At 44.3% G+C, this 22,457-nt stretch overlaps 1 protein-coding gene across 1 annotated transcript in view; it reads left to right on the forward strand.

The window, feature by feature from the left end:
* The window catches only part of LOC309553521 (organic cation/carnitine transporter 2-like), a 135,003-nt gene that overhangs the window by 56,849 nt on the left and 55,697 nt on the right, over window positions 1-22,457 (forward strand). Inside the window, exons 2-4 of the mRNA XM_082254767.1 lie at window positions 8,135-8,238; window positions 11,187-11,341; window positions 20,800-20,971. Of these exons, the coding sequence (XP_082110893.1) occupies window positions 8,135-8,238; window positions 11,187-11,341; window positions 20,800-20,971 (431 nt within the window). The remainder of the gene's footprint in view (window positions 1-8,134; window positions 8,239-11,186; window positions 11,342-20,799; window positions 20,972-22,457) is intronic.

The raw sequence follows: 22,457 nt of genomic DNA on the forward strand, positions 1-22,457 counted from the left end.
CTTCTTTCCCAACCTATCAGGCTGCATGCTCGGATAAGAGTCTGAGATGGATTTGGGGGGGACCTCACGCCAAAATTTCTTTCTTTTTTTTTTTAAGTTGTCCTGGTGTTCTCTCTCAAGAGTTATACCAGACTCAAAGGGCCTGGTATGGTCGGATTGAAGTCACACTACGTCGTAGAGCAATGTCAGATTGGAAGTCATCCGACTTCTGTGTCGGAGCAGTGTGAACTCGGCCTTATACAGTGATCAGTTGCACGGAAATATGCATGGTCACTGTAGTAGTGACACTGGCTGGGAAGGGGTTAAACATCTAGGGCGATCAAAGGGTTAAATTTGTGTCAAACCAGTGTTTGTGTGTACTTTGTGTGCTGCTTTTACCAAGGGATATGATGGATTTTCTTCCTTGCCTTGCATTTACATAATTTGCATATTGTATATTTACATATTGCTTTCTTTTTTGCATAAATTGGTAGCCCATCATTTGTGCCGTTGTAATGACCTGATTAGCTTAAGTGGTGTTTACCTAGATATGACTAACAATGGCTTCCATTGAAGCATCTTTTTGTGTCCTTAGATACAAAAATATCTAAGTGTGTTGATAGATAGAAATATTACATAAAAGCTTTGTGCACTTTCACCTACATTCAGCTTTTCCATTTAATCGGCTTTCCTGAGGCTAAAGTGCACTGTAATCGTGATATATTTACAAACCCCAGCTTTTGCCAGTTGATTAATTTGCTGTTTTTACAGCACTTTGCCCTATGATGTCTAATGTAAAGCAAACACAAGACTGATAAAAAGCTATAGTGTAATATAAGAATTATTCTTTAGTTGGACGTGAGAAAATGTTTTGGTATATGAAATTCTTGCAGTTCTGTTTCTGAAGTTTTACACACCCACACAAACGAATAGGACTGTAAGTGCCGGTTCACATTGGTGCGATGCAGGAACCCTGCGAATCCACTGTGGGTTCCCGCATCACACCTGACTCGCACGCAGTTCACACTTCCTTTTTTTTTTTCTTTTTTCAAATATAACTTTTATTAAGGGTTTGTAATAAGGCTGTACAAGCATCAGAAGGTAAAAAATAAAAAGAACAGAGCACCATATAATCATATACTTTAACAGTCAACATAAAGTTCTTATTACATCACAATTAATACAGGTGTCTAACTATCAGGGTCTCCTCTCTCCTCTTAATCTTCATCAAATCAATCTCTACCTCTTACCCTGCTCTAATCTTCCCCTCTCGGTCTGAACACCCTCTACCTACCCTATCTTTTCTATTTTATATATATATATATATATATATATATATACTAACTCAAATAACAGAAAAATAAACACAACCCCCAAAAAAAAAAATGAATAAAAAAAAAAAGGGAAAAACAAGGGGAAACACAAGGGGAAACCTATCTCTTCCCTCTCTTATTAAGACATTAAACAATTGGCCCAAGTGTCTCTCGTAGTTTCATATTTGTATTCTTTCTGGTCCAGAAATCACATTTTAAATGGGGTTTTACCTTCTTTCGAAAGGATAAAAGAATTCCATGTTCCCCACGTCTCTAAATATTTTTCCCTTTTTATGGTGAGCTGTCATTACCAGGTCTTCCATTTTATTTATTTCTTCCATTTTCTGTATCCAATCTGCTATTGTTGGTGGTGTTTGTTTTTTCCAATTTAGGGGTATACACACTTCCATATGTGAATTGCTGGGAGTGTCAATACAAAGTTAATGACACCCCCAGATTAGTTTGCATATCACAGTGCGAACTGTCAATTCGGACAGGAATCGGATCGCATAGGTGTGAACACCAGAGATGTATAGTAACGAAGTAGAACTACTTAAGTACTGTACTTAAGTACCGAAATGCGGTATCTGTACTTTCCTAGAGTAGAATTTTTTTCTCCTACTTCTACTTTTACTTCACTACATTTTTTTGATGATTTCGATACTTCTACTCAAGTATTTTTTTTTTGTGCTGCATAGTTACTCGTTTAAAAAAATTACCACTGCCAGAACAGTAGATGGCAGGTTGCATAAAGCTCAAAAAAATGTGTATAATGTCATTTGTAAATCAGCGCATACGAAAATAAAGGCTGTGTATAATAAAAGCTGCTATACCAAATCTTTCCAATAAAAAGAAAATATGAAACAAACAAATAAATGGTGCTACAGCGCTTAAAGTGCATCAAGAAACTACTAACAAACACCGGTTAATCATTTGAATAAATAATTTGAAATAATAAAAACAATATGATGTTCATACTTTTGACTTCTTTCTTTAATAACTACATAACACAGTACTTGTACTTCTACTTTCAGTACTTGAGTAGAATTTTTTTTTCAAAACTACTGGTACTCTTTACTTTTAGTACTTAAGTAGCAAATTTTTTGAAAAAACTACTTGCAATACTTAAGTAAAAAAAATGTTGAATACTTTAGTACTTCTACTTAAGTAACTTTTTCTGCGAGCACTTCCACTTCTACTCAAGTAATTTTTTGATCGAGCACTTGTACTTTTACTCAAGTAGAAATTTCGAGTACTTTATACAAGTCTGGTGAACACCCATGCGATCCGATTCTGGTGCTGAGGGTCCTGCACGACTTTGGCCCGAATACCATGCAAATTCAGTCATACAATCTGTATGGCTGAATTCGCATTGCACAGACATCGATGTGATTTGCATAGCAGTGTGGTGCGAATCACATGCAATGTCTGACATCGCTATAGTGTGAACCGGAACTCAAACAGAAGTGTAAATGTTTGACCAGGGGTGTCAAACTCAATTTCATCGCGGGCCGCATCAGCAATATGGTTACCCTCAATGGGCCGGTTATATCTGTAGGATTAAATGTCCAGAGCACCCCACATCCCCTTACACTCTTACACGAGATGTCAAGAACCCCCCACCATCAGAAGTCAAGAGTCACCCACTCTTCCTTACATCACAATGCACCCCCTTACCTTGTGCTGCTGCCAGGAAGAAGATGCGGGTGGATCTGGGAAGAAGTGCAGGCTCTGAAGGAGAACCAGAGGAGGGCTGGAGTCATCTTCCAGAGTCTGCTGAATGCTGGGACCAGGGGAGGAAAAGGCAAGGTGGTGTTGCAGCCTGCACAGAGAGGTACAGGATCTGTAGGAGGAGTTCTGCCCTCCTATCTGCTGCGGACTGCTGAGAAGGGGGGTGGGCAAAGACGAGCCTTTCTGCAGCTGCACAGAGAAGTGCAGGATCTGGCAAAGGAGTTCTGTCCTCTCTGCTGCTGACTACAGATACAAGATGGGGCAGAGACAAGGGGGGTGCCACAGGTGCAGGAGAGGTACAGTACGAGGGCCACATGAAATGGCCTGGGGGGCCGCGTTCGGCCCGTGGGCCTTGTGTTTGACACATGTGTGTTAGACACTTGACTGAAGATTATCATGTAAATTAACAGATTGCCAGATGATTTATGTTGAAACAAGCACTTGTATGTATATAGAACATGCACACTTTTAAATTATAAACATATTATACTTCCTTGTTCTGTGTAATGGTTTTGCCCAGAGCAGCCTAAATCTTCCTCTTCTCCGGTCCCTTTTCAGAGCTCCTGGCACCTTTCTCCTATTGAGTGCCCCTAAAGCAAGTAGCTTGCTATGGGGGCACTCAAGTTGAGCCACAGCTCCCTGTGTCCATTCAGACATGGAGCAGCAGCCTGGCCCTGCCCTGCCCCCTTTCTCTCCTCATTGACTAGCTGACTTTGACAGCAGCGGGAGCCAATGGCACGGTGCTGCTGTCTCAGCCATTGAGGAGTGAAGTCCCGGGCAACTGAGACACTTCTGCAACATGGCTGGATCTAGAGGGACCTCCGGCAAGTATTAGGGGGGCTGAGGGGGCTGTTGCACACAGAAGGCTTTTTATCTAAATTCATAGAATGCATTAAAATAAAAGACCTTCTGACTATACAATCACTTCAAAGTGTCCGAGGTGGAGGATCAGTTATTTCCCTTCCAGCCCCCCCCCCCCCCCAAAAAAAGAATATTCTTCCAGTAGAGGTGTCCATCTGCAATCATGGGGTCCTTATGTTTTCTGCTCCAATATGCCCACTTATAGGATAACAAAGAGGTGGCCCACGAGAATGTATACCCTAGAATCGGAGCAGAGCAAGTCCAGATGAGGTCTAAACTCTTGTCACTCCTGTCAATTTTCAGAGAACCTGAATATATTACATCACTACTACTTCAGTTTGCAAAGCTGTTATGGGTATGCCATTTTTCCCAGCTGGTAAGGAAGACCAAAGAGTTTACTATCATCTCATATTTGTACACCAATGTTCTGATGCATTCTTGAGCATATAAGACTTCTCATACGAAGTTATATTAGTAGCTCTTATGAACATGTACAGTACATATGGTTTAGGACCTCACTTTCCGTATCTGTATGCTGCATCATATGTGCAGTTTAAAGTGTATCTAATCACAAGAAAAAACAGCAATATATTGTAGCTTAAAATTGGATGTAGTTTTTTGATTCGTTCTCTTTTTTAGGAGGGCTTTTTTTCCTTTGTTTTTACCTGGTAAGCCTACCAGTAACGTCCTGTGGCAGGAGGGCAACCCTATACCCCATGCTCTCATTTATGGAGGTGCAGTACTGTTATATTAGGGCAGAAAGTGTGTTAGGACTATAGAATACCCTCCCCCTCATTTCCATAACAAGAAAAAGAGGGGGGTGTTCTGTAGTACACAGAGAGAACTGGGAATAATGTTAATTGAGAGTTAACAGAGTGTACAGGAAGTTATCAGTCAATTACATTTTTGGCAGATTTAATGGGTTTTCTTTTGCACTTGCCAAACAGATATATACCATGACACTTTCGATGGTATATTTAAAGCGGAGTTTCGGGCAGAGAAACGTTTTTTTTTTTAACATACCCCCGGGACAGTCAGGGCTAGCACATTCCACAATGGCTAGCCTCTGATCTGTCCCGGTTCGCACTTACCTTTTAGAAGAAATACTTACTTAGAAGTTTTCTTCCACAGCGTTTCCATCTCGGTTGTGGGCAGCTGAAGCCGGCGCGGTCCTCTTCTCTGTCTTCTTCCGCGTCTTCGTGTCCCAGAATGCGCTGCACCGGCCCCTCTCGTCACTTCCGGTGCGGCGCCGCATTCCTAAACAGCTTCTGGGCATGCCCAGAAGCTGTTTAGCAGGGGAATGCGGCATCGCCCGGAAATGACGAGCGGGGCCGGTGCGGCGCATTGATTCCTGGGAGCTATGACGTTTAGCTCCCAGGAATCATTGCGAGGCAGGAAGTGAAGGGGAGAGCCTCGGCGCTGGAGGAGGAAGCTGTCATAGGTGAGTATTTACGATCGTCAATTACAAGGTGAGTTTTAAAAAAAAAAAAATCTAACTATCCAATTCCTTTTCAGGTTAGGCTGAACTAGCGGACGGGCACAAAAAAAAAATATAGTTTTTGTGCCCGGAACTCCGCTTTAAAGTAGAACTAAAAGGCAAAACTTAAATGTTGGATAAAGTAGGGGGGTTATAACCTCTGTCAGTTTTCTTTTTTTTTTTTTTTTGCCATCTGTGTTCAGTTGGGGAGATTTTTCCTCACATCTTGTCCCAAAGCCAAAACAGGACCTGAGAAGACATTGCTTCAAAGTGAGCCTAGCCCCTGGTTGTGACCAGCGTCACCAGAACTAGTGTCCACATTGGACTATTTCCCCTCTATTTCTGTTTTGTTGATGACCCAAAATCAGGGCTTTTCTTTTATGTTTGATAATGGAAAACAGGACAAGTAGAGAGGGTGAATATCCCTAACAGGGGGACAAAGAGTAATAAAAACATGACCGGTGTTCTAATCCCTCTCCACTCTATCTCAGACTAAAAGAAAAATGTTGCCCTTAGTTATAATTTAACTGACCGAAATGGTGAAAGTAAGAAAAATTGTTAGGTCTACACTAACCTGAAATATATGGCTTTGTGGCAGTCATAAATGTCAATTAAAGGTTTTTAAAGTTGTGCTACCGTTCACGGTTACCCAAACCATCAGCTGTTTTTGTCCCAGTGACCAGAGACCCTTCACCCCCTGCTCAATCACAAATATTAGTCCTCCCAAAACATGGCATGGTGGCAGATAGCATTTTCTGTTTTTAGCCAGCCATCCAGGTCACTGTGCCACAATGGAACTTTCACTAAATGCTATATTAACCACTTGCCGTCTGCTCACTAGAGCTCTACTGTGGCAAAGTGGCTCGATAACGTCTGGCGACATAGTACTACGTAACCAGACATTCCCCTCTCTCGGCGGCGCGTGCTGCGACGGAGGCTCGCTCCCGCTGTATTCAATCAAGGCGGGAGTCGGGCCAGGGGCCGCTGCTCTTCTCTGATCGTCGGGGAATCGAGTGTGGAGATCTGCCTGCTTGTGTAAACACAAGTGGGCGGATCTCCCAAGTGACAGGCAGGGACAGATTGCAGGGTTCAGCGTAGCTGAACCTGCGATCTGTCCCTGTGTCACTCAGTCAACTCCCCCCACACACGTCAGTAAGCACCAGGCATACATTAACCCCTTGACCACCAATAAAAATTAACCCCTTCCCTGCCAGTGTCATTTTTACAGTAACAGTGCATATTTTTAGCACTGATTACTGTAGTAATGTCACTGGTACCCCCAAAAGTGTCAAAAATGTCAGTCAGAGGTCCGATCTGTCCGCCGCAATGTCGCAGTCCTGCAAAGAAAAATCGCAGATCGCCGCCATTACTCGTTAAAAAAAAACACCAAAAATGACATAAATCTTTCCCTTAGATATTAAACGCAATAACCTTTGCGCAAACCAATCAAAATACGCTTATTGCAATTTTTTTTACCAAACATAGGTAGCAGAAAACAAATTGACCAAAAATTTAAAAAAATTTAGATTTTTACATTTTTTTGGGGGGGAATTTCATATAAAAAAAATGTGAAAAATATTTTTTTTTCAAAATGTACGCTCTTTTTATGTTTATAGCGCAAAAACTAAAAATCGCACAGGTGATCAAATACCACCAAAAGACAGCTCTGTTTGTGGGGAAAAAAGGACGTAAATTTTGTTTGGGTACAGTGTCGCACGACCGCGCAATTGTCAGTTAAAGTCGCACAGTTCCGAATCGCAAAAAGTGGCCCAGACGTAAGACAGCAAAATCCTCCGGTGGTAAAGTGGTTAAGCTTGCATATACAGGTGGACTTGAATTTAGCTTTAAATAAATAAGCAGATTATAATGTATTTTCCGTCGGTATACCCTAAAAGTCAGTAATCATTATTCCAAGCTGTTTTTAAATGCCAAAATATGTGTTAGTTGTATTTATTTTAAAGTAGTAAGGCCTTGTTCACATCTGAGCATTTTTCAGCTTTTATAACATTCAGCTCTGAAGGTACCGAACGCCCAGCAAGCAAAATCCCATTAATTTCAATGGCCCCTGTTCACATCTGAGCATTCTGTCGCCTGAAGCTCAAAAAAAGTACAATAGCTCCAAAAGCTTCTTTTTGGCAGATTATACAAGCATTGTTGGCCCCATAAACTTCAATAGAAATGCCTGATTTGAGCAGAAAAACACTTGTAAAACACCCATAAAGCCCATAAAACACTCACACTCAATGCTCAAATAGCAGCTCTCCACCCCTAATTTCCTCTCCCTCTTCTCTCCCTAGTTAGTGCTTTCTATTGGCTATATAAAATGCCTGAAGCTGTAAAATGCTTGTAATACACTTCTAAAATGCTTTAAAAAAACTAGTAAAAAGCTGCAAAATAAAACTTTAAAAAAATGCCAGTAAATCGATATGCTCAGGTATGAATAGAGCCTAAAAGGAACCAAAATCATTTGAGAAAAATGGGAGCTCCTGACTCCATTCTGAAAGCTTTTTTAGTTGCCTTGCTGTCTCTTGCTTCAATAATTATAGTTGTTGCCCTGAAATAATTATGCAGTAAGCAAAGTCAGAGTGGAGTCAGAAATCCTAATCTGCATGCTTGGTATGCGGAAGTAGGCTCAGAAAGTTTTGATTTCATTAGATCATCAGAGCCAGTCAAAGCTAGCATTTTAAGAAGGGGTTAGCTTCCATATTTCTTACAGCTTTCCTATAATGGGAAAAGGGCATATGCTAATTTTTTACTCTCTGCTTTCTTGTAGTGGGACTTGATCTGTGAAAATGACTGGAAAGGACCATTAACTACCTCACTTTTCTTTTTGGGAGTGCTCATTGGTTCATTTGTGTCAGGACAGATGTCAGACAGGTAAATTCAATGCAATACTCTTCCTTAAACTAGTTCTTGAAAAATTTGCATTAGATTATACAGTATCTCATTCTTACCAATGATACTCTGAAACCATGTAGGAAAAATTCAGACAGCTATTTTAGGCCTTGTGCTTGTCTCCTTTTTTTATTTTTTAAATTTCAAGCCCAACTCTGGGCAAATTTGGCATAGCTAATTAACGATTTCATTAACAATTTTTTTTTTTTTTTTAAACCCTCCCTTGGCCGTTTTCTTACTGACCTTCACCTTCAGTCACGGGACCCTCTTGGGTCTGGACCTGCCACTGACCAATCTTGTTTTTTACCCAAACCTCTTCCCACTCTCCCCTTGTCTTGATATTTATAATGCCTCCACTAGAGGCTTTAGGACTTTTTAAGGACTTCACTGATGGACCCAATTAGAACGGTCTATGTCACCAGGCGGTGACATGGGTCTTCAAGGACCCTCCTACTCTGCAGTTCAGAAGATACCAGACTTGGGATCCAGGGCCCTATGTGACCAGAGATTCAGGTAAGTATTTCTTTTTTTCTTTAATAAGGTTGCTAGAGAGGGTGGGGGTAATAAATAATGGTGGTTAGGGGCATCTATAGCGAGACTTCAAGAATTGTAAATATTCATTGTAATTCATCCTCAAATTTTACAACAGAAGTATTTAAAAATGTTCAAGTTGTTTTCTCAGCAGCGCGGTACGCTGAAACGTTTCTCCACCTACCCCTGCCTCATCTGATGTCTCGACTTCTGAGTCTGACTCAGCCGCCACAGACAGGGCCCTCCCTGCCAGGTTTGTGCCAGCCAGACCTTGCGCCCGGTCTCCTCGGATAATGAGGATGACATTGCTACCTCCCCTGCCGCGCTTGATACAGGCGCTGGCGGATGCACTGGTTTTCGGGGCGTGACACCCTGCAATTGCAGGATGCAGCAGTGGCTGCGCCTTGGGCGCGGGTTGCATCTGGCACACTTGCAGTCCGGAGCAGCCTGATTTGCTAGCATGCTCCTAAAGAATGTGACCATCTGAGACGTACCCCTGTGGTGTTGAGCGGCTGCTAGACGTTACCCTTTTGCGGAGTCTCTGGTAAGGGGGACTATAATGCCTAAGGTGGACCTACGGTCTCTAGGCTGAATAGGACTACCGTTGTTCCGGTGGAGGTATCCCTGTCCTTTTAAGGACCTTGGGGATAGGATGGCACGGGCTGTGGCCCACGATCTGTACTCCCTGCGGGGTCTGCACTGGGAACAGTGTTTATGATTGCCCTTGCCAAGAAGACTCTGCCTGATGGGCAGAGTTCCAATGCCATGACTTTGAGGAGCGAGTGCCTCCTGCCCTGAGGGAGCTGTTGGACAACTGGCGCGGGGGCTGCAATTTGTTGTGATGCTGCGCTGGGCACGGCTCCCTTATTGGGTCACCTGTCGGTTTCGACGGTGGTTATCCGGTGTATCCTTGACCGGAGTGTTGGTCTGCGGATCGAGTTTCTAAGCAGGCCTTCATGGATCTCCCTTTTTCGGGGGATCGCCTGTTTGGCCCTGGATGACATTATATAAGGGTCTCACAGGAGGAAGAGTGCTTTTCTTCCACAGGCTAACAAGGGTAATGGCCTTCGTCGTAAATGGGGTCCCTCCCTATCGGCTCACAGTTTCTTTGTGGCGCAGTCCTTCAAGAATTCTTTGGGTCATTCCACACCACCCTGGTCTGGCGAACCAGAGATAATTTTTCTTCCAGACCGGCGCACATGGCATACCCGGCCTGAAGGTGCGTCCTCGCCCATATCCAGACGGGGGAGACATCCTTGCCGGTTCTCGGACCTGCGGCTGGCCCAGATCCCAGGCAGCTGGGTTCAGAAGGTCATGCGGTCCAGTTGCACGATCGAGCTTTCGATCCGTTTTTTCCGGTAAGGTTTTCCCTTCCAATGTACGGCTGTCCCCGGATCGCTTGCAGGCGTTCTATGGGGCCATTTAGGCTCTAGTTCAACAAGGCTGGACCTACTAGCCTTTGGTGGTTCCATGCGGATCAAAAATTCTAGATGGTATCTGTTCGCACAATAGTGGCTTCCCTACATCAGGGGGATTCCTGGCCTCCATAGACATCAAGGATGCCTACCTTCACATCCCCTTTATGTGCAGGACACCAACGGGTTCTCTGTTTTTACTGTGGGGAGGGATCTCTATCGTTTTGTGGCGTTACCCCTTGATCTCGCTTCTGTTCCCAGTGTCTTCACATAGGTGTTGGCTCCGGTTCTGGTGCTGTTGCCGCAGCGGGGTGTATCGGTCCTGGGTTCCTGGCCAATCTGCTTCTCCGTGGGGAGTCCCCTATGGTGCTGACAACGAATTGAAGTCGCCATGAGAACTCCGGAGGAGTTCGGGTGGGTTCTGAACCTTCAGAAGTCATCCGTGGCCCCTTCAATGAGACTGGACTATCTGGGCAAGATGGTGGCACCACGGATCCGAAGCCCAGCAAAGAACCAGCCCATGTGTAGACAGCGCTGGACTCCTGGACTGGTAAGTGATAAATGCCTTTTGTTAAAACTTTTGAAAAGTAATGGAAGAGACTCTTCACGTTTCTCCTAGGCCCTCATATTCTCCTATTTTTTAACTAGAAGCATGAAATAGTAGAAATATACAAGGGCATGTTATCCTCTAGATACTTTTCCACCACTGCATGTTCTATTAAAAAAAACAAAACAAAAACCAAAGCCTAGTGCTTTATCTATATTACCTCCTACTGTCCACTTAGCCTTTTAGGGTGATGGGGTATAAAATGAGTGTACAGTATGTTTCACTCCTCCACACTTGACATTTCTGTGGATGCGTGGGAAAGCAGATGATCAATATTTGCATGCCACATTAATTTCCCCACAAAATACTTAGATTTGTTCAATGGACCATAATGATGATGTGCTGCTCATTAAAGTTTTGCTCATTTATTTATAAAGGTTTGGAAGGAAAAAGGTCCTGTTTGCTACCATGGCTGTTCAGACTGGATTCAGCATAGTACAAGTTTTCTCTATCAATTGGGAGATGTTTGCAGTCTTATTCCTCATTGTTGGCATGGGACAGATATCCAATTATGTGGCAGCTTTCATACTTGGTAAGGATGCAGTATGTGTAATCAAGTGCTTATTGTATTTTTTAATATATTTTTTTTACAGGTATTTATATGTCATTGATTAGAACGCAGCACTTTTCAAACTGTATATTCACTTCAGTCCCTGCCTTCAAGGAGCTTACAATCTAAGGTTCCGATCTGACATGCATGCATACATACACATACTAGGGTCAATTTAGACAGGATCCAGTTAACCTTCCAGCCTGTTTTTGAGTTGTGGGAGGAAACAAGAATACCTGGAGGAAAGAACAGGGAGGACATGCAGAAACTCCATGCAGGTATGGTCCTGCTTAGGATTTAAATTGAGACCATCTCTTTGCTCTCCTGCTATTATCGTGTTCTTTGTCAGTACATGTACATGCAGCGAAATTGAAGGCTGCTAGTGTTGGACTTTCTTTTGCCAATCAGAGTGTTTCTGTAAAATGGATTACAAGAAACTGAAATTAAATCAGTTTCTTTATATTGGTTGTGCAAAAAAATAAATGTATGACTTTATAGTATACACTATACATACAGTAACTTTATTCATTGTTGTCTTCTAAAACGTGCCTGAAGTTCTGCTTTTAGTAGAATTTATCTTGGAGATCCTCAAATTAGGATTGCACAGATACCGTTTTTTTTACCGCCGAATATGAATACTGATACTTTGTACACAAGTACTTGCCGATACCGAGCACCGATACCTTTGTGGTGCAATTGTGTGAACCCAGGCTGAAGTACTATGACAAGCCTGGATACACACAGGAGCAGAGTGGCAAACCGCAAAGGTATCGGAGCATTTGCACAAGTTCCTTCCTTGGGCAGCAGATATTCGGGGCCAGAACGCAGTGAGCGAGTGGGAGCATGCATGCGGTCCTCCCTGCAGGCATGCACGTGGCACACCTTGCATGGGCAGTAGCGGCCAGAAGCTGCAGGCGCCCATGTAACTTAGGTGAGCAGTCTGCTCCACATTGGGCTCCTGTCAGGTATCTGCAAGGAACACAGAGCAGGCTATCCTTTTTGGCATGTGAGTCCTTGGACGTGTGTGATTGCAGGCGGTCATTATGTACTGATACCTGGCTTAAGTGTTGCATCTTGCAGTTTGGGCTGTGATAGCTGCTGATTGCTGGATTACAACACACATAGGGGTGCTGAGTTGGTGGTTAAGTGTTTTATCTTGTCACAAGCCCCGTTGCATTTCAGTTAGCTTTGGAGTAAGCAATGTCTTCCAGAAAGCGGAGTGGGAGAGGCACAGCAGGAAGGGGTATATGTGCAACGCCATCAGGTTCTGAGGATTCTAGTCGTAGTTTCGCTGTGGTGACTTCTCCTGAAAGATCAGAAGTGACTGGTCAATCTGAGCTGCAACACTTATTCGGTATTAGGGCTACTACCAGTACGCCGGCTTCAGCTTACGTTACTAAGGATCATTTTCCTCCAATGCTCTCATACCAGTTAAAAGGAGAAGTAAGCGTCCATCTTTAAAGGGCTTATCTGCCTCTATGCTAATTCCTCATCTTGCAGGCAGTTTCGGCACCCTCAGGCATCTTCAAGGCCAAGGGCAGAAAAAGCCCTTGGTTCAGAGGTCCTCTAATGCAGGCTCCCTAATCTATGCCTTTTAATAAACAAGAAAGAGAATACGGCACCCCAGGATCACGTTGCTGGGTAGTAACACTGCCAGCAAAATTGGGAAACCGACTCACCTAATAAAGGTGGCGCCTAGCCATTCAAACTTCAGACAGTAGCCGAAAAGGAAATGGGGAACAGAAACCCGAAGGAGTTCTATAGTGGAGGAAGGGAATCAGTCAGACCGCGGTGACCCCATGTAAAACAATCTTTATTGTTGCATAATATGTAAAATCGAACACAGATAATGATAAGAGCATACTACACAGAAGGGTTAATATGACAAAGTTGCCGATAAAAAAACACACAACCCAGGATCACTCATACACCAGTATGATACAGCAAATAGAGCAAGTAGTAAAGATTGCACAATGTATTGATCTGGCCACGGTGAGATGCAGGAAACCTCAGCAGTGTCAGCTAGGTGTCAGCTGTACAAACCTAATGAGGACATCTGCACTCACCAATTGCCAACGATCCCTGCGGTGCCATGTAAAACAATCTTTCTCTATTGTGCATTGACAGACACAGCACCATATTCTTCTTAACCATTGGGTTATGCTGCCCCCTACAGTAGTAGGACACTAGGCAGGAAAAATCTTTACCACGCCTATGGGGCAGTCCCTGAGGGTATACACCCACTCACTCTGGTATAGGCATTTCATTTATTTTTTTGTCTAGTCAGGAGTAAGGACCTAGTTCCCTGCTGGGATTTCAGTCCTAGCATGTTTTTTATGTAAAAAGGGAACTTTTTGTCAAAATTATTATTATTTAGCTAGTTAAGTTCCTGAGAGGACTTCAATCAACAGCCAAACTGGATATTCTAGATCCTGATGGTTTCCCAGTCTGGCCAGCAAGCATGTGCAGGTCGCATCCCTGGGCTAGGCCTCGCCACAACATAGCCCCACTGGAGGGGGGCTGGCCCACGATTAAAACACCTCGCCGGGATGCACAGGACCTAGTTTGGCTTGAGTCGCAGTGTATTCCTTGTCCGTCAGCACCCCCACCCCCGGTGGAGAGGTGGTCTGCCTGGAGTGGCGCCCACCCGAATATCGTTGGTATGGTGAGTGGTGTCACCCCATATCTCTTGCGGTCTCGGGGTGGACATGGGCCTCTCCCTGGGACGGTCAGACCCTCGGGTTACCCCCATGCCCCCCTTGTATGTGGGGTCCCTAGGGACCATCCCCCATCAACCATCCAAGGCTCCCCCTGCAGGCCATCCTCCCCACTATTTCATATGCGGCCCCTACCTATGTCGGGTAGGGTGCAGGGTCCCTGGGGGGGGGGGGGGGGGGCGATGCCGCTAATCGCACAATTCGCTGGGGGGGCTTAATCCTGGTGGGGGTCCCAGGGCCCCCCTATGCCTGATTCATCACTGGACCCCTCAGGGGATCCTGTAGACCGCATGGCATACCGAGGAGGCCACCATTTTCTTGTAGATCAGCTGTACAAGGCTTGGCAGCCATTTTTTAGTAGCTTTAGTATTTTCCCATTGAAATGCATTGGACGGCCATTTTGCTGTGGTCTCCCCATTGAAATGTATTGGGCTGCCATTTTCTTGGAGCCCGAGAACGTTTTACAGCAGTGAGTGGCAAGGCTTTAACTCTGGTGCTGACCCAGGTACTTCCTCTTCCTGTGAGGATCGTTTTTCTGCACATGTCAGGCCGACTCTCCCTAATATCGGGTGGTGCTGAGTCTATTGGGGTCCCTGTAGGTTGCTCTCTCACTCTGCTATATTGCAGTTTAGTGTGCTGGGACTTATAGTATTGCTGGTGCAGCAGTGTGGGGCCGTTTTTTTTGCAGTATTCTTAAAGTGACACTGCGCTGTCCCCAGGTTAAAATAGAGTCCCAGGAGCAAGTATCACCTACTGATCCCCTTCTTGGGGTTGCGGGGACCTCCAGGTCGCAACCCTTGTCTGCCTTACAACGGTTTTGGAAACCCTGGTGTCAAAAGTTGATTTGGTCCTAAAAAAGAGGACTAGTAAAAAGCGCCCACTGCCCTCACCTGCCTCATCTGTATCCTCAGAGGTTGATATGGCTGCCACGGACGCGAGTCACCCTGAGGGATCTGCATAATTGCACTCTGATGGCGAGGATGAAATATCCTCATTTGCAGCCGCGCAGGAAAACGTTGGTGGAGGCACTTAGTGTCAGTGCGGGAAACTCTAAAAAATGATGGATGATTCTACAGCGTCAGCGACGCAGGTGTCCTTTGGCACACGCAAATTCCCAGGTTTTCCCTTGTCAGGAACTTTTTGACAAACCACATGTTAGCGCTGCCGAATCGCTTTAAGAGGCGTTACCCCTTTGCGGACGCTGTAGTCAATAAATGGACCGTTCCACCAAAGGTGGACTATCTAGTCTCCAGACTGAACAAATCTACTGTGGTCCCGGGGGAGGAGTCTCCTGTCTTTAAAGACCCTTTTAATAGAAGGATTGAGACTCTGTCCCACCACTTGCATGTGATAGCAGGCTCAATACTTAGACCGGTCTTCGCTATCACTGTGGTGTCCCAGACCATAACAGAATAGGCAAAGTTACTAAAAAGTGATTTGGAAGCAGTGATTTGGAAGCAGAACAGTTTCCCCCGGGCCTTGCAGAGCAAACGGACAGGATGGTCCAAGCCTTACTATTTATATGTAATGCATCTTTAGATGCGGCCCCCCCTTGCGACTAGAGTTTCCGCGGTAGGGGTTAACCTTTAGACGCATGATGTGGCTAAAAGCTAAAAAGCTGGTCTGCGGACCAGGCTTCTAAAATAGCTCTGTCAGATACCCCCTTTCCCGGGGACCGCCTATTTGGTTCTTCATTGGATGAACATATCAAAGGGCTTACAGGTAGGAAGAGTACTCTTCTTCCTCAATCTCCTACAGGCAAGTCTCCATGTCACAGATGGGGTCTTTATTTTTCAGCACACAGGCGGCCCTTTCGTGCCTCCGGCACGCAGGAGAATGGATCAAACCCATTTAGATCTTCTGGGGTTTCCAAGAAGACGTGGTCAGGTAAACCGAGAGCAGATCCCTCCAGATCTGCAGACAAGTCCCCTTCTGCATGAAGCAACGCCCTCACTCCTAACTGGGGTGGGGGGACGTCTTTGTTTTTGAAACCATGGACCTCCTTGATTCAGGACAAATGGGTCGATGGACTGCTCTGGTCGGGTTACAAGATCCAATTCGGGTCTCGATCGTCGGACAGATTCTTCCTGCCAAATCTAAGCCTATCTCCAGATCGGTTAAGGGATCTACGAGAGGCAGTACAAGATCTGCTGTCGCAAAGGGAGATTTTGCCGGTTCCCTCTCAGGAACGCTTTTAAGGCTTCTTTTTAAACCTGTTCACTGTTACCAGGAAAGAAGGCAAAGTGTGTCCAATCTTGGACCTCAAGGCTCTGAATCGCTTTGTGCAGGTACAGAAGTTTTGAATGGAGTCCATTCACACGGTAGTGGCATCCGTACACCAAGGGGTCTTTTTGGCCTCTATCGATATCAAGGACGCATATTTGCACATCCCTATAATATGTAAAATCGAACGCAGATAATAAGGGGAGACCACACAGAAGGGTTAATATGACAATGGTACCCTGAGGAAGTGCACGCCACCTAGTAAATGAAACGCATCGGTGCATGTGCCTCTGCACCAAGTGTTGGGGTAGTTACTCAAAAAATTTAATTAGTTACTTTTGTAAATTGTAATGAGATTACTTTACTAGTTACTGCATTTGAAAAGTAACTTCACTACTTATTACTTTCTACTTTCCTTTTTCTTAATTTACCGTGTAGAAGAAGATACATGGACAAACATTTACTCTTTCTGCATAGAGTTTATTGTATAGTTGCTGGTGGCCACATGGAGGCGTGTATCTGTGTGAGATGAATGAAAAAAGTATAAAGTAAGCATGTACTATATAACGCTTCATACTGTGAATGAGAAAGTGAGAGCATGAACTGATAGAAAGGGTAACTGAGAGGTAAGTGCAGTGTAATATGAGTAAGAAAATGACCGAGTGACCATTCAGACTGGGTGTGAAAAAACTGAAAAACTAAGGAGGTGTCATAATGGACCAAAATAAATAAGCGCCATAAAGAAAAGGAAGGGAGTAAGTGATATAGAATACACCCAACTAACCGCAGTGCCTGGGGTGTTACCAACAGAGGTGAGGTGGGGAAAGTGTATAGAGAAGACCAGGAGATGAAAATAAAGAGAAAAATTACCAAGAGAGTGGATGCCAAGATGTAAGGGACGTGTGTTCCGGATTCGCCACAGGCCGCTGACCCTGATGCGCCCAGCGTCATGTCAGTGCACGTGTGAGGACCCGTGGGAACGGCAGGCGTGGTGCCAAACCGTCCAGCGGGCTGCCTCAAATGCACTGGGGTGGAAATGCGGCTAGACGGTGTGTTGGAGCCAAAATGATGTCACGCGCTGGCACAGGGCGTGGCGCCGATATGCAGCGGCGTCACCCACCCGATCCCCAGCGCTCAAGAGGAGCATAGGGAGATGTCGATCTCTATGGCAACGGCGGCACACGCACCCATGCACGCCACGCACGCATTACACAGCTTGGGTAATGCAGGAAAGCACATTCCTATAGCCTAGTAAAGTGTAGTTACCAATATTAGTGTAATGCATTACTTTACTTCGTTACCCAAAAAAGTAATGTAGTTACTGTAATCCGTTACTTTGTAACTCGTTACCCCCAACACTGTCTCCACCTCCTGTCTCACTTTTGCACCTTTGTGCTATATCCCCTCTCCCCCCTTGGATCTGCTCTCTGAAGCCCTCGCATTTACTTGATGGGCTATCACTAAGGAAGTCATTTTGGGCCCCTATGAAGCTCATATAATCAAGATGAATGCCTTTGGAATATCTCCCTAATGGGATTCAACACAGTGGCATCTGTGAACGGCAAGCTCCATGCGCTACAACGTTGATTGAGGCTACCACTGGCGGCCTCTCTGCTCCTACCTTCCTAGCATTGCTCTAATGAGAGAGAAGTGCTCTCTCGGGCTGTTAGGGTGCAAATCATGGTAGGTGTACATCTAGCATCTCTACTGATTTACAAAACTTTGGAGCCTCCTGAGGCAACTCCTGTTTAGGAGAATCTATCACCCTTCAGTGAATTTGGCTAGCAAGGATAAAGAGACTTTCTGAACTGCAGATTGTAGCACCAGCCAGAGTGACCCCGCTATCCGTGGTATTCTCAGCCATGGAACAGTGAGTACTTTATTGCCTTGTCTGGGCTTGGCCCCGTTTTACCTTCAGTCCTCTTGCATTTGATGCGGCTCAGCCCATTCATCTCTATGGGTTTTCTCCCCCTTGTAACTGTTTGTTTGACACTGTGTACCAGAGCCGGCTCCTTACGAGAGACACTCAGCTGACTCAGGGTTTCTGGAGGGAACTTTTTATTACTACATAAACACAAGCTTACACTGCAGGGATCGTTGGCAATTGTTGAGTGCAGATGGTCCTCGTTAGGTTTGTACAGCTGATACCTAGCTGACACTGCTGAGGTTTCCTGCATCTCACCGTGGCCAGATCAATAGATTGTGCAATTTTTTTTGCTACTTGCTCTATTTGCTGTATCATACTGGTGTATGAGTGATCCATGCAAATTAACGTGCGCATGCGCACTCACATTTGCATGTTGCGTGTTTTTGTCATATTAACCCTCCTGTGTAGTATGCGCTTACCATTATCTGTGTTCGATTTTACATATGGGGTCACTGCGGTCTGCCTGATTCCCTTCCTCCACTATAGAACGCCTTCGGGTTTTTGTTCCCCATTTCATTTTTGGCTAATCTATGCCTTCCCTTTGGTTCAGCTTCTGCCTTGTCTATTGCGCAGAATCCGAGGTTAAGTAACACCAGTGATATTGGTAAACCCTGTCTGGCCCAGGAGGGCTTGGTATGGACAGAGTAAATCTGGCTGCGGACAGTCCATGAACACTTATGGTTAAGCCAGACCAGCTTTCTCAAGGTCCAATATTCCACCCTGCTTTACATTCACAAAATTTGACAGTTTGGCTATTAAAGCCCAAATCTTGATTGATCTGGGGGTCTCAGGCCCAGTTATTTCCACTCTGCTAAACAGCCAGGAGGGCGGCTTCTAGGAACGTCTTTTACAAGGTCTGGAAATCTTACTTTTCCTGGTGTGAGGCCATGAGATGGCATGAAAATATGTCATTGGGAGAATTCTCTCCTTTCTCCAGTCTGGTGTGGCTATGAAGATGGCCTTGGGCACTAATAAGGATCAGATTTCAGCTCTGTCAGTATCTTTCCAAAGGCATATTGCTTCACACCCTTTGTCTTTCCGTAAGGGATGATTCATACTGTCCCTTTTCCGAATATTTGCAATATTCCATTTGTCCTTTTGACATGGAAGGTGTTTGTTTTTTTGTTTTTTTATTGCAATCACTTAGACAAGAACGTGTCAGAGCTGGCAGCTCTTTCTTGCAAGGAGCCATTTTTAATTGTACACCATGATCAGATGATGTTGCGCCCTCATCCATCCTTTTGTGCCAAAAGTGGTTTATAGCTTTCATTTGAATCAGGACATTGTCCTACCCTCCTATTTCCCAAGTCCTCGGTCTACAGGAGAGAAGGTGCTGCATTCCTTGGATGTAGTACGAGCCATCAGAATCTGAAAATGTCGGCACAAATCGGAAGGTCCGATTCCTTTTTAGTGCTACCAGAAGGGCCCAAGAAAGAGCAGGCGGCGTCTAAAGCAACTATTTCTCATTGGATCCGCCAGTTAATCATTCAAGCCTATTGTTTGAAGGGTAAAACTCCACCCTTTCGGGTCAGGGAGCATTCTACCAGAGGTGTAGGAGCCTCTTGGGCGATCCGTCATCAGACTTCAGTGGCTCAGGTTTGCAAGCTACCTGGTCTTCAGTGCATACATTCACAAGGTTCTACCAGGTGGATGTTAGAGCTGCAGAGGATATGGCCTTTGGTCTCAAGTGTGTTAAGAGTGGCAGAATAGGTCCTTGTCTGGTGACGGTTTCTGTGATTTGTGTCTCTCTCCCTTCAAGTGCATTGCTTTGGGACATCCCAGATAATAATGAATATAGCTTGCTCTGTGTCCCATGATGTACGATAAAGAAAATTTTGATTTTTTAGTACTTACCTGTAAAATCCATTTCTTGGAGTACATCATGGGACACAGAGGTCCCTCCATTCTTTCTGGGATTTCATTGCTTGCAATAAAGCTGAAATACTTCCTGTATAGGAGGGGTTATATAGAAGGGGACTTCCTGTTTTGTTCAGCAAGTGTCCATTCACCTATAGGTGGCGCATAACCCAGATAGTAATGAATATAGCCTGCCCTGTGTCCTGTAATGTCTTCCAAGAAATTGATGTTACAGGTACAGTAAGTAGAGAAAAATATCATTTTTTTGGGGATAGAGATTAAAGGACATTCCCATTCATTTCTATAGCCCAAATCTGTTCCTTTGCAGTGTAGTGGAGGGACCTGGCTCCAGACAGACTGTAAACAATACTTGGTGTGGCAGAGCTCTGGGAAGTGAAGAGCAAGTCCACACTGCTTCGGTGTGTTTAATTTCAATAGGGAAAATGGGGTTTGGTTGGACACTGACTGTTTTTTGTTGTTAATATGTAGTTACAATTAATAAGGAACGGTACCTGTGCTGCCTACATTAGCCATGTGAAAACCAATGTTATAACCCTACTATAAAGACTTCAATGGGCATCTACGTAGATTGCAAATTTCAATTGTAATTTCATTTCAGAAATTCCCTCATAAAGGGATGTTTGTATTGTAGCATATCTTAAGATGCTATCATAGTCATTTTTAATAATGTAACTTTCCGGAAATTATTTTCCTAGGTGCAGAAATACTAGGCAAGTCCGTGCGCATTATATTCTCCACGCTGGGAGTGTGCATATTCTATGCCATTGGATACATGCTGCTGCCACTTATAGCATTCTTCATTAGAGATTGGCGGATGCTTCTGCTGGCCCTCACTATTCCTGGATTGTTCTGCATTCCTCTATGGTGGTAAGTTAAGCCTTTGCTGGGCGTTTCTTTAGAATCGATGATATTTGCTCGTTACCCATATTTTGGATTGCTAAGATACTACATCTGTTTTTAATGTTATCTGCATTCTTCATACATATTTTTTTTAATATTGAGATATACAATTAGTTTTTAAATGTGACAGTTTTTGTTACAATTATACTGCGTCACATACCGGTGGATCTCAAAAACCTAAATCAAAAACGTAATTTATTTAAGTAATTCTGTTCAAAAAGTTAAACTCGTATGTTATATAGATTTTTTTTTTTTACAAACCGAGTGATATATTTCAAGCATTTCTTTCTATTAACTTTGATTATGGCTTACAGCTAGTTAAAACCCAAAATTCTGTATCTCAGAAATTTTGAATAGTAAATAAGTCCAATAAAAAAATAAGGATTTTTAAAACAGAAATGTTTGGCTATTGAAAAGTATGTCTATGTACAGTATAGTTTGCACTCCAATACTTGGTCTGGGCTCTTTTTGCATAAATTACAGCATCAATGCAGCGTTGCATGGAGACGATCAGCCTGTGACTCTGCTGAGGTGTTATGGAAGTTCAGGTTACTTTGACAGCGGTCTTCAGCTAGTCTGCATTGTTGGGCCTGGTGTCTCTAATCTTTCTCTTGACAATACCACACTGATTCTCTATGGGGTTTAGGTCAGGCGAAAACCAGGTATTGGTACTTTTGGCAGTGATGGCAGGTGCCAGGTCCTGCTGGAAACTGAAATCAGCATCTCCATAAAGCTGGTCAGCAGAGGGAAGCATGAGGCTGCGCTGACTCTGGACTTGATAAAACACAGTGGACCAACGCCAACATATGACATGGCTCCCCAAATTATCACCGAGTGTGGAAACTTCACACTGGACCTCATGCAACCTGGATTCTGTGCCTCCACACTCTTCCTCCAGACTCTGGGACCTTGATTTTTTTTTATCTGAAAAAATGACTTTGGACCACTGAGCAATAGTCCTGTCCTTTTTCTCTTTAGCCCAGGTAAGATTCTTCTGATGTTGTCGCTGGTTCAAGAGTGGCTTGACACAAGGAATATAACAGTTGTAGCCCCATTATGGAAATAAAATAACAGTTGTAGCCCATGTCTTGGATATGTGGTGGCTCTTGAAGCCCTGACACCAGCCGTTGGTTACTTCTTGTATATTTCCCCCAAATTCTTGAATGGCATTTGCTTCACAATCCTCTCAAGGCCACGGTTATCCCTGTTTCTTGTGCACCTTTTTCTACCACACTTTCTGTAAACAGCCAGCTTCTTTAGTAATGATCTTTTGTGACTTATCCTCCTTGTGGAGGATGTCAATGACTTCTGGACAACTGTCAACAGTCTTCCTCATGATTGTGTAACCTACTGAACCAGACTGAAGGACCATTTAAAGCAGGGGTGGGGAACCTATGGCCCGGCCCTCGAAGTCATTTGGTCCGGCCCCCTGTGCAGCTGAGTCTGTGTCTCT

This window comes from Pelophylax lessonae (genome assembly GCF_965119305.1).
Source record: "Pelophylax lessonae genome assembly, chromosome: 4".
In the NCBI taxonomy this organism is placed as follows: Eukaryota; Metazoa; Chordata; class Amphibia; order Anura; family Ranidae; genus Pelophylax; species Pelophylax lessonae.